Raw genomic sequence first — 13,311 nt, forward strand, 5'->3', positions numbered from 1 at the left:
GGACATTTGTCCCGAATTAATTTTGTCCCGGGAAATTCGGTTTGTCCCGGGAAATTCAAATTTCCAGTTTTTCACCGCCGGCCGCTAGAGGCATTGTATCCGCCGGCCGGCATTTTTAAGAAGATGGTCTTCAATAGAGAATTTGTGGCGCCGCCCACCCCCGCTGCCAGTGTGTATGTGTGTGTATGTGTGTGTATGTGTGTGTATGTGTGTGTATGTGTGTGTATGTGTGTGTATGTGTGTGTATGTGTGTGTATGTATGTGTGTGTATGTGTGTGTATGTGTGTGTATGTATAAAGTGCAGTGGGCGGCGCCACAGTTCAAAGTCTCCGCGCGGCAACGACGGCATGTCGGGGGCCAGTCTGTCACTGTAGATGTCGGGGCGGGGGCCAGTCGGATTTCGGGGGCCAGTGGTATGATAATGTCGGGGGCAGTCGATGTCGGGGGCCAGTCTGCAGTATGGGGGGGCCAGTCTGTGGATGTCAGAGGGGTACCAGATTTAAGGAGGGGCTCCGCTGATGGACACAGATGTGAGGAAGGTACCTCTGATGGGGCACCTGATGTAAGGACAGACTCCGCTTGGGACACCTGATGGCATTTGGTGGCAGGCAACATGGCTAGTGACACGCTCATGGCTCCCACTGATTCTGCATTATGGTGAGTTGAATGATTTCATTTCATATTACAATGCAATAGAAATAATGCGCTTCAATCATCCTGACACCATAACAATCATGGTGCCGGGATGATTGAAGCGCTAACACCAGGTATTTGGAGTATCTTTATCTGCTGATTGTCAAACTCTGGAAAACACATATTGCTATTGTGGTGTAGGATTGGGGGGCTGCTGTCCCCACTTTCCCTCCCCCCTTTCCCACTCTGAACGCAGTGGGCCTGTATGCAAGATAGAGGCGCCGCCCCCCCACAAATGAGAAAAAAGTGCGGTGCTGAGCGCCGAAGCAAAATTGGGTGCGATTTTCATTGTGCTGAATACAGGCTGTGGCTTAACCACTTCAGTCCGGAGGATTTTTCCCCCCTTCCTTACCAGAGCACTTTTTGCGATTTGGCACTGCGCCGCTTCAACTGACAATTGCGTGGTCGTGCGACGTTGCACCCAAACAAAATTTATATTTTTTTTCCCCACAAATAGAGCTTTATTTTGGTGGTATTTTTTGCGCTATAAGCGAAAATTTTGAAAAAAAATGTATACATTTTTAACTTTTTGCTATAATAAATATCCCATTAAAAAAAATAAAAAAATAAAATGATTTCTCAGTTTAGGCCGATACGTATTCTACATTTTTTTTTTTTCAAAAAATATCGCAATAAGCATTTGATTGGTTTGTGCAAAAGTTATAGCATCTACAAAATAGGGGATAGATTTATGGCATTTTTTTTAACCTAGTAATGGCGGCAGTCTGCACTTTTTCGTGACTGCAACATTATGGTATGATACATTGGACACTTGACATTTTTGGGACCACATTTACACAGCGATCGGTGCTATAAAATTGCACTGATTACTGTGTAAATGTGACTGGCAGGGAAGGGGTTAACATCAGGGGGCACTGCAGGGGTTAATATTTTCCCTATGGGAGTGATTCTATCTGTGGGGGGAGGGGACTCACAAGGGGAGGAGACTGATCAGTGTTTACGTTTACATACACAGATCCACGGTCCTGCTGTGTTCCCAGGTAATTGCAGGTGACCGGCAGACATCGCGGCCGCCGGGCACGTGCACTGGGTCCCGAGCGATGCCGCAGGTGCACACGTGCGCCCCCCTAGACAGCCAGGAATGAGAGGACGTTATGACGCCAGCCCATCTGTGCGTGTCATATGACTATACGCTGGGGCTGAAGTGGTTAAAGAGACAGAGGGGGTGCAGGGGTTCAGTAGTAAATGACGCAAAGTTCAGAGGTCAGGTGTGATGTAGCCATTAGTAGTAGATGCAGAACCAAGGGGTCAATAGTGACAAAAAAAAAAAAAACTCAAAGTTGCCAGAAGCTCAACAGTAATTCCACAAACTGTCACCTTATTGTGGTTTTCTCAAACAGTGAAATCCCTTTTCTGAGATTGGTAGAGGCAACCAAGTCATCTTCCTACAGATGTTGGATGGGGCTAGCAGGACTGATTGGCTTTGGCCGTGGTCAATCACAGTCTTCATCCTCCTGGAAACAGGGACCGCCCCTTAGCAGAACTGAACCCAATCTCTTCCCTATCACAAGAGCTGATGATCACAGCTACAGCAAACTTAGATAACCAATGTTTCCCATCTTTTTACAATGTGTGGGGGCCCAGTGCCTCCTCCTCAGTGCAGGTGCAGCATGGAGAATTGTGAAATGCAACTGCATTAGTGTCTCACTGACACTTCCCTGCGCTGCTCCGCTGATGGGGTGAGAGTCAAGTGCCAGCAAAGGAAGCTTCGAGCGCCGCTGGCAGCACTAGTGCCCGGGGTTGCCTGCCCCTGTTCTAATACCACTTTAACCCCTTCAGATCCACGCTATAGCCAAATGACTGCTACAGCATGGATCTGCTTTGACAAGAGGTGGTCAATAGACGTCCTCCCCTTTGCATGCTCGCCACGACCCCCCAGAAGGGTGCGCACTGTGATGACCCGAGTCAATGAGACTCGGGTAATCAGATGGGGTAAGAGGTTGATCCCGACCCCTTACCACATGATCAGCTGTCAGCCAGTGACAGCTGATCACGTGATGTAAACAAAAGATCGGTAATCATCTTTTTCTTCTCTCGTTGCTAGCGTGAGGAGGAAAAAAAAAAAGCAGATCACTGGCTTCTGTTGAAGGGACATTGGTCCTGAAGAGGAAAAGGCGAAGCCGCCTCATATGTGCCCACCAGTGCCGCCTGTCAGTGCCACAAAGCAGTGCCAGCAATCAGCACCCACCAGTACATAAGTGCCCGCAATCAGTGCTGCCTATCAATACCCACCAGTGCCCATCAATGAAGGAAAAAAAATACCTGTTTGCAAAATTTAGTAAAATATAAAACTATTTTGTATTTCTCTTTAAAAAAAAAAATTGGTCATTTTAAACAAAAAATAAAAAACCCAGGTGGTGATCAATTACCATCAAAAGAAAAGTGTACTTGTGGGGGGAAAAAAATCTAAATTTCATCTGGGTCCAGTGGTGTATGACAGCGCAACTGTCAGTAACAGCGCTGAAAGCTGAAAATTGGTCTGGGCAGGAATGGGGTTTAGGTGCCCAGTAAGCAAGTGGTTAAAGCTGTATGAAGCAATCAAATATCAGGGTAGGGTATAGGGGAGTTTTTTTTTGGATTGTGTTACTTAAAACAAAATATTTAGCATAAACTATAATTTTATATTGTCACTAGAGGTCGACCGATATGGGTTTTTCTCTGGCCAATGCCGATATTTAGAAATCATGGCGGTCAATGGCCGATAGATGATGCTGATTTTTTTGGGCCGATATGTTAGGCTGATTTATTTTTTTATCCCCCTTCATCTCATAAAACCTAACAGACACCTTTCCCACTGGGGCGTTTTTTTAGGCGCTTTTGGGCTAAAAATAGCGCCTGTAAAGTGCCTGCAAAACGGCTCCCCTGCAGTCTGTGTGAAAGACAGTGCTTTCACACTGAGGTGATGCGCTGGCAGGATGTTAAAAAAAAAATTCCTGCAAGCAGCACGTTTGGAGTGATGTATACCGCTCCTCCACCACTCCTGCCCATTGATATTAACGGGCACCACTGCCGAAGCGCATGCAATACGATTTGGCAGCGGTGCTTCATGGGTGCATTTAACCTCTTCGGCCGATAGCTGGGTTATATGCGTGCCACTAGCAGCTGAATAGCACCGCTAAAATGATGGTAAAGCGCTGCTAAAACTAGCAGCATTTTACCATCAACGCCTGCCCGCTCCAGTGTGAAAGCAGCCTATAAAATAAAAAACAGGTAGTCAAAACTTTTTTTTTTTTTCCCCATCCAAAAGGGCCAACTTTACTGTTTTAGGTTTTTTGTTTGTTTTTTTAAAACATTTAGTGCATTTCCCCCCCCCCCAAAAAAATGCATTTGAAAGACCTCTGCGCAAATGCCGTGTGACATAAAATGTTGCAACAACCGCTATTTTATTCCCTAGGATCTCTGCTAATATAATTTTTTGGGGGTCTAAGTGGTTTTCTGGCAGAAAATACGGGGCTTTACTTGTAAGCAACAAGTGTCAGAAAAGATTTAGTCTTTAAATGGTTAAACTGAGAACTCTATACACTGAGATGATTTCATTCAAGTGTAAACATTGTATCTTTTTGCTCTTTTCTTGGCAGACTGCCCAGAGAGGAGGAAAGACGCTTCTATGAAGACTCAGGCTCGGTTCACACAGCGGGCGGCACGACTTGCAGCGCCGCAACCTGCACACGATCAGCGGCGACTTGCAAAACGACTTCTGTATAGAAGTCAATGCAAGTCGCCCGAAGTCACCGCAAAAGTAGTACAGGAACCTTTTTTCTAAGTTGGAGCGACTTGAGTCGCTCCTATTAGAACGGTTCCGTAGTACAGAACGGAGCGCGACTTGTCAGGCGGCGAAGTCGCCTGGACAAGTCGCCCCTGTGTGAACCGAGCCTTAGGCAACTTACATTGACTTCTATTACAGAAGTCATTTCCAAGTCGCTCTGTTCTAAATCAGCCTTTTTATCAGCTCAATCGGGAGATGCCGATTAATTAAAAACGGCAAATATCGGTCGACCTCTAATTGTCACCACACACACACACACACACACCTAGTGAAAATATAATTTATGCTAAATATTTTGTGTTTTAATTAACACAAACCAAAAAATAAATAAAAGTAATATATATTTATTAAATGTATATTCATTTTATTTTTTTGGATTGTGTCAATTAAAACACAAAATATTTAGCATAAATTGGGGGTGTCACACACATATTTTTTAGTTCAGATCATCATATTAATTCTAACTACACTAATATGCACTTCAATTCTTTAGTGATTGTAAAACTTTGGCACAAAATTGGTTACCAGCAAAAACATATTAAACAGTACATGAAATATGCCAACAGATCAGGCAGTATTAGAGAAGAAAGATCTAGATAGCTCATCCTTCTAATAAAACCTATACATACAGTGTCCCCCTGTGTAATAATCAGCCTGTAGTCACCTCTGTAGCTGGAATGCCTCCCTCTATGGTGATCAGAGTATATTCCTGGGGTCAGGGGAGGTCTCTGATGAGCCGACACTGGTGCGGCTCCTATTCTACACATAATAACACACACAGTACCATATGGGAGAGTGACAACAGACGGTCAGGTGACTTCTTCCACCAGTCAGGTCCCCTATGACCCCCAGTACAGAGCCCAGGTACTTCCTATGACCCCCAGAGATACTCGTCCCCCCAGACAGGTCTCACTCACTTTCCGTGGAGGAGGCTGCATCCCTGCGGCTTCTCCGCTCTGTCCTGCGCTGACAGCACAAGGTATTAGCAGCAGTCCGGAACTCGCATCACCTCTGCCAGCTCTCCGCCCCATCGCTTCCCAGCTCCGCCCAACAGGCGAGCCACACCGCCGAACCCCGCCCCTAAATACCTAGCAACACGCCCACACGTGTGCTGGGCGTGCCCCTAGCTCGGTAGCCCCTCGTGTGAATTACCATTGATGCCCGCCCACATGTTTGACAGAACATGCTTTATTAGGAGCCCCGCCCACCGTGTTCACTCTCTCAGGGACCGCCCAGCCCTGAGGTTCTGTAAGTGTTTGCTCGCAGACGGCCCCGCCCCTTGTAGTAGTACCTGTGCTCCTCTCACTGTCCTCCTCATAATGGGTACTAGTTCCCTGGGAGTTTCCTGGGAGTATGGACGTTTGTTGGGAGAGCAGAGGTGCCGGGTTCCTGGAGCTAATGCAAGAAAGCCGTGACGAAGATTTTTGAAAACGTCTTCAAAATGTCTTTTCACACTTGTGTGACTAGGGAGGGCAAATCGCATGACAAGTCGTACTCCATGATTTCCAATGAGTACCAGTCATATCTGTGCGACTTCAAAGTAGCTCCTGTACTACTTTATTCCGACTTTGATGCGACTTGAGGTCCATAAACCTCAAGATTAAATAGGCCTTGCTTCAAGTCGTGGCAAAAATCACGTAACCTCCAGGTCGCACAAGCGTGAAAGGGGTGATGCGGGAACCCTGCGAATCCACTGCGGGTTCCCGCATCACATGTCTCCTGACGGCAGATCACACTGCTCTATGCAAACTGCTGGGAGTGTCAGTTAAAAGGTAATTACACCCCCAAATCAGTTCACATATCGCAGTGCGATCTGCAAACTTGGACAGGAATCGTATCGCGTGGGTGTTCAGCGATTCTGCTGCAGACCAAAAAAAGGATCCTGTGTGAGTTTGGTTCAAATACGACACAAATTCAGCCATACTAGCTCTATGGCTGAAATCGCATCACACGGACATCGCATGTGATTTGTGGTGCGAACCACATGCAATCTCGCACCACACAGCAGTGTGAACCGCCCCTTAGGCTCCGTTCACACCTTTTGCGTTCTAAAAATGTGGCAAAAACACACATCTCGCTTGCAGAGAAAAACGTGGGCAACAGACACATTGTAAAAAGGTGTTATGCCCTGTACACATGGTCGGAAATTCTGACGGAAAAGGTCTGATCGGATTATATTGTCGCAAAATCCGATCATGTGTTGGCTCTATCGGACTTTTTCCGTCGGAAATTCCGACGGAAAAAATTTGAGAGCAGGAGCTCAAATTTTCAGACAAAAAAATCAGATCAGACTTTTTCCGATAGTTTGTAGAGAATTCCGATTGGATAAAGCGCCACGCATGCTCAGATCAAATTACGAGACCAAAGCTATTGGCTACTAGCCTCAACGTAGTATCGTCATAATGAACGAACGTCATCATGTTCCGAGCAATCTGATTTTTCGACAACTTTGTCCGACCGTGTGTATGCAACACCAGTTTCGGACAAAATCTGTCAGAAAAAATCAGACGGATTTTGTGGTCGAAATGTCCAATCGTGTGTACAAGGCATTAGGGTCACTGCCAAAAAAAAAAAGTTGCAGGAGAGACTATAATAAAAGGCAGAAAGCTTACGTAGCGCCGGCTCCTGAAGAGCACGCGCTATCTGTTTGAAATTTAAGGTTTCACCTAAAGCGCAGTTTGGTTTGGGTTTAATTACACCAAATTTTGACCTCAGCATCAGTCTGACTGGACTATGGAGTGTTCGGCCTGGCCATGGGGGGAAATGTTACTTCTGGCAAGCATGGAAACACAGTCTGGTTGGGTGCTTTAAGGTTACTTTCTCTCGGAGTCAGCCCTGTGGGAGTGTCACTCTTGCTGTGCTTTCAGGGAGAGGGTACTTAAGATGCAGACATCACGTGGTTCGGGGTTCCGGTCCAGAAGTATGTTCTGACTGCATGGTCCTGGTCCTCCTGACCAGCCCCCAGGACACCTATGGCCTGGGGTGTGGATCCACCCGACTTTACGGCTCGGGGCTGGCTAGCCTGAGGTGAGGAAACTAAAGAAAGGATTCAGAGGTGGTCCGGTGCCATCTCAAGTTGTGGAGAGGCCCAGCAACTTCGTAGTTATCCAGAGGAGGACTCTTCAGGAGAAGGTCACACAAGGGCTGGCTTCTCAGCAAGAGCCTGGAAAAGCTGAAGGACCTAAGTGAATCCAATCTCGTGCGGTACATTCGGACCGGCTGCAAGATACTGGTACCACACCAGTGTTCTAAAAGTTTTCCAGTTTCCTTGTTCATGTTCTATAACAGTCTGAGGCAGAGACAGAGACTTGTTCTTGACTCAAGCACCCTGTTGGTCTTGTGAGAGAAAGACTATCCAACTAGAGTGAACATGCAGCCGTGAATGGCTATTCTCTGGATTTATTCAAAGTAAGAGAATTCTTTTATACTGACTTTGACACTTATGCCGCATACACACGATCGGAATTCTTGTCGGAAAAAGCTCTTTTTTTTCCCAACGGAATTCTGACGGAATTTGGTTCAAGCTGTCTTGCCTACACACGGTCACACCAAATTCCAATCGTTTATAACGCGTGACGTACAACATGTACGATGGGACTAGAAAAAGGAAGTTCAATAGCCAGTAGCCAATAGCTTCTATCTCGTAGTTGAATCTGAGCATGCGTGATTTTTGGCGTGTCGGAATTGCATACACAGGATCGGAATTTCCGATAGAAAGTTTTTCCGTCGGGAAAATTGAGAACATGCTATCAATTTTTGGCTGGCGGAAATTCGGACAGCTAAATTCCAATGGAGCCTACACAAGGTCGCATTTTTCGATGAAAAGCTCTCATTGGTCTTTTTCTGGCCGGAATTCCAATCGTGTGTACGCGGCATAAGAGTACCTGGACTTTTCACCTAAACCCTCTGATCCTATACTGAGAGACTGTTGTTAACTATGTTTTTGCAAATAAAAATCCCTTTAAGCTCGTCTGTCATCAGTCTCTATAGTTTCTGGGCCATCTACCACGGTAAACCCCTAGATGCAAATCGAGGTGAAGAAGGTAACGGTAAGCCCATTAAAACCAGCCGCTCCTTCGGGGGTCAGTGCTACACTTAAAAAAGGCACATAATGGAGACATCATATCTAAGAATTGGTAAGCTGCAATAAAAGAAATGTTTTCTCTTGGGTTTAATAGTGCTTTACCGTTAGATTTTTGGAATAAATGGAAATTCTCAAATAAGAACTATATTCTTATGCCCTGTACACACGGTCGGACTTTCCGTCGAAAAATGTATGATCGGACTGTGTTGTCAGAAATTCTGATCATGTGTGGGCTCCATCGGACTTTTTATATCGGAATTTCGAATGGGCGGCCACTGAGACTGTCACACTAATCCTCTGGCTTCTGAAGCATCTGGTACAGACATGCAGAATTTAGAATGAATTATCTGCATATTTATTCTGGGTAACTGAGAACGTAATAAAGTAATTGGTTTACTATGACAGCCAAACAAGGTTTGCAGAGAAAGGTCAGCAATGACAGCCATTCTATAATGATGGGTTTCCTGTAGACTAGCCCCTGGACCAAGGGAAGTCTATCTATTACTATGTTGGAGTTTCAATTCACCCCTAGCACCTCTAGTCTTTTTTTTGTCAACTTTCAATTAGAACAGTTTGTTCAAATTAAACTCTGGTAGAGTCAATCGTCTGTGGATTTTCGTATGTTCTCCCTATGGAGAACAAGGAAAGGCATTTAAAAAAAAATGAAGCTGTCAGTTTTGAGACACATCTTGCCAACATGATAGCCATGAGAAAGGTCACCTTATGAGTTAGATTAGCCAAGGGAATTTTCCCAGATGGGCCCAAAGGGAGGCTTCTGAAGAGCCAACAAGACCAGGTTAAGATCCTACTGTGACACGTGCAGGGGCCTGGAGTGAAACTGGTCAAACATCACCACTCCAAAGGAGGCCACTATCAAGGTCAAGTACTCTCCTGCAAAAGTGAGTAGATGAAAGCTTCTTGGGGCCAAATATGTGAACATGAGCACAATGGCTAAATATATTTTACCAGGAAAAAAACACACAAGACCAGGCCCAGGTTCTTCAGTTAATGAATCAGATGCAACGCAGACTTCTGGAGTTTGAAGATCCACATAAAACCTGAAGTGTATTGTACTGCCGGGACCGGGAGAGCTGCTCCACCCCCCCCCCCCCCCCGCCCTGTTCAGCTCGCCAGCAGTCTTGTAGCAGGGTGAACTGGGGAGCAGAGCGGAGCATGATACAAGGATGACACTGCATGCTAGAGGGAGGGAGCCTCGGCTCCTCAGTCAGTGCGCCCCTGTTGCCGCCCCTCTTAAAGTACTGCCTGGGTCCCATTGGCCCACCAGGACCCATGGTAGGGCCATCCCTGCCCAGATATTGAAGTTGCTGCAAGGTAGTGTGAAGATGCCATAATCTCAGTGGAGAAGCAGGTAGAATGAAGAGCATGAAGATGGCAGGAGGCAAGGACAACACTACACATTTACAGTATTAAATACATTTATACATGTTTGAAATATCTGTTTGTGGATACTAGTGAAAGCAGCCATCTTGACTGTGATATTTGTTACACATTTTAAGTTGGTTTAAATTTTCTTGATATTCTTTTGATGTAGTAAGGACAGAATTTCAAACTGTACCCCAGGGACAGCACTTAACATTCCCAAAAATCACAAATTCCTTGAGACCAGGTGGCTAAGAAGGTACACAGATGCCCTCCGCACTTGCATAAGGATGGAATTGAGAGAAAGACTTGGCCTTAGAATTGGAAGTCGGAGAGGCATGAAAGGAACTCTTCCAAAATCCATGCAGGATTTGGGGAAAAACTTAAATTTTCAGAACACCAAAAGGATCCATCAGGATTGACCCATGAGGCCATGTGATTGGCCCAGGCTTCCAGGGTCTGGCAAATGGCTACAGATACCAATGTCAATTGTATGGTTGCACCCAACAGAGCAAAGGAGGTTTTAAGGAGGGCTTCCAACCTCTTGTCCACAGGGTCTTTAAAGACTATGGCATCCTCCACCCAAACCACAGAGATTTGTTGAGGCATGAAAGAGTAAGATCCACCCCTTGTCAGGGAAATGGCCACAGAAGGACTGGCAATGTTCCCCATATCAAACATGGAAGCCTATGGAGAACCTCTGTACGCACTGGCGCACGCTTCGCAAACCAGCGGACGAAGATACTCAACGGCGTGAACCGGCGTACGCACGTGTGCAATAGCACGCACATGGCGTGACAGATGCTGGCGCCAACTGGCCTATTTAAACTTGATGTTGAGAGCTGGATTATCGTCAGCTCCCCTGTGTTCCCTGTGCCTCTGTATCCCTGATTCTTGGACTTCCTGTTACCAACCCTGCTTGCCTTGACCCTGCTTCCTGATATCCTGGTTTGACCTCTGGCTTATACTTTTGACTTTGCTCCTGCTTGCTTCTCAGTGTTTGACCCCCCCTTGGCTCATCGACTCCGCTTCTCCTGTCTCCCGTGTATAACCCTGGCTTGTGCCAGTTCCCGCTGTCTGATTGATACCATATATGACCTTTGGCCTGGCTCCTGGTTTCCTCTCTACCAAGCACCTCAGCACACATGCTCTTCAAGTGCTTCCAGTCTGCTACAGCCATCTCCTGGTGATCAGCTCTCCTGGCTACAGCAGCATCTGGAAAACCACGGTTTTTTAGGGCACCACACACCCCGTATCATCTCCAGGGGTGTGTTGTACTTGGCCGCAAGGGGAGCCCTCTCAGCACCTCAGCCTCCAAACCAGTACATGACACCCCTAGAACTTTCCACTTTTTTGTAGTAAGTCTCAGGGTACTGCTGAGAAGACCATGTGAGGAGAGAATACAATTTGTCAAACCACAGCCAGACCACATACAAAACATCCTGTACAAGTAGGTCATCCTTGTAGGCTTCATGGACTGTCACTTGGGTAAAGATCCCATACCTAGTACCTTAGGCCAAGATGGAGGCGGTAGTTCTAACTTCAAACAAGTGTATATCGAGTCCACCCAAACCACAATGGTATCTTTCAGCTTGGGAGAGATTGTGGACAACTGACTGTCCTCCTGAGAGGAGTGCTCAGACTCCAACAATTCTGCCACCTCCTCATCCTTATCAGGGAGCTTTTCTTTTACAATGAAAGAGTCTCACTACAACTCTGACTATTGGCGCTTACACCTTTTACACTTAGCTCTGTAGAGACCATTTCCATGAGCTCTGCCTTTGAAGCTGGATATTCCTCTCCAACAAAAAGAAGGAATTGGGGTTACCCCTGGGTTAAGAAAACAGAAGGGTGAAGACTGAGATTCAAAGTACCTGAAAGTTGCTCGAGGTACCTTGATTCACCTCACCATGGCCCTGTGCACAGTGTATATTGGACACACCCCTCGCCCCATTTACCTTCTGCCTGATGTCCACCGTATGCTCTGTTCCACAATTCTGTGTTACCAATCACCTAAAGGTAGCTGCATGTAACCGCAATATAATTAAAGGGGCATTCATCTTATATTTTATGATTAAATAATTCACCTTATGCATAGAGGATGTTCAAATAAAGACATACTTCTCCTATGACAGGTGATGCGCCAATCCTTTTTTTCTCCAGGACCAGAATTTGGGTAGGTCCATTGTATCATCAGTTTGAATCCCAATCACGGCACCATCTGCTTGGAGTTTGCATGTTCTCCCTGTGCCTCCCTGTGCCTGCGTGGGTTACCTTACTCCAACACTTCAAAAACATGCTGGTAGGTAATTGTCTGCTGTCAAAATTTGTCCCTAGTATGTGTGTATGAATGTGAGTTAGGGACCTTAAATTGTAAGCTTTTTGAGGGCAGGGACTGATGTGAAAGTAAAATATAAAGCGATGTGTACATTGATTATCCAATATAAGTACCTGTAATAATAATCATCATCAGGTGTCATGCAAGACCTGCTGTGTCTGCAGATCCTACACTAAGTGATGAGAGACCTGACACAACAGGCTGAAAACAGAAGGAAGAGAGACCTCAGAGGAGTGGTCATCTTAAACAAAACAGGTCAGGTAGGGTGGAAGAGTGCAGGATAGAGGATTTACACCATAATCTCTTTTAATCCTAATTCTTCCTGCAGAAAAAACAAGTATTATATGCTCAATCTGCTCATCTAAGCCTGTTATTAAGAGAATTTTAAACTACTGAGGCATGTCCGGTCTGGCTGGGGAATGTCTGAACAGTAGCCGTCAATTTTCCACCGGACTCCTTCATAGTTACATATAGTTACATAGTAGGTGAGGTTGAAAAAAAGACCATCAAGTCCAACCTATAAATTAAGTTAATTTAAAAATTGACTTTTTTCAAAGCTGGGAGGTGCCAACAGTGTATGGTCTGCAAGGTTCCTCTTGTGATGTAAGGGTCATGAAATTCACTATAGATTGGCTATCATGGAGGGTACTAGTCTGAAATTACCCGACTAAGGGCTCGTTCACATAAGATTGCAATGCAGCGGTTAGTGTGTGGTGCTGTGGGGCCAAGATGATGCGCAAAGCTCGGCACATCACACTGTTTCCCTTTTTCCCTTTTCCTTTAACAAACTTTGAGATATCACACAGACATCTGACATACAGTGAATTGCCCCACACTGTATTGCGTTGAAAAAAACGACTACATGTAGTACTTTGTATCAGAGAACTGTGCCTTCACACCCCTGCAACACAGTGGGGTGAACCAGACACATAGAAGTCATGGCATTTTGCCTTGTCCATGTGGTGGGATTGCACTGGAATACCCGTCCAACGCAGTCCCCAACACATGGGGTATGAACATACTCTAAAA

General features: G+C 45.8%; 1 protein-coding gene across 2 annotated transcripts in view; it reads right to left on the bottom strand.

Moving 5' to 3' along the window:
- The window catches only part of FCHSD1 (FCH and double SH3 domains 1), a 197,955-nt gene extending 192,431 nt beyond the window's left edge, over positions 1 to 5,524 (bottom strand). The window contains exon 1 of one of the 2 annotated variants that reach the window (XM_077474235.1): positions 5,398 to 5,524. Coding sequence is in view for 1 of the 2 variants with exons in the window: in XM_077474234.1 (XP_077330360.1) it covers positions 5,398 to 5,511 (114 nt within the window). In the remaining variant the exon portion in view is untranslated. The remainder of the gene's footprint in view (positions 1 to 5,397) is intronic. The other variant, XM_077474234.1, reaches the window with a different exon arrangement.
- Between the last annotated feature and the right edge of the window lie 7,787 nt (positions 5,525 to 13,311).

The sequence above is a fragment of the Lithobates pipiens genome, unplaced genomic scaffold (genome assembly GCF_037356315.1).
Source record: "Lithobates pipiens isolate NorthernLeopardFrog02 unplaced genomic scaffold, aLitPip1_a1.2 Scaffold_8, whole genome shotgun sequence".
Taxonomy (NCBI): Eukaryota; Metazoa; Chordata; class Amphibia; order Anura; family Ranidae; genus Lithobates; species Lithobates pipiens.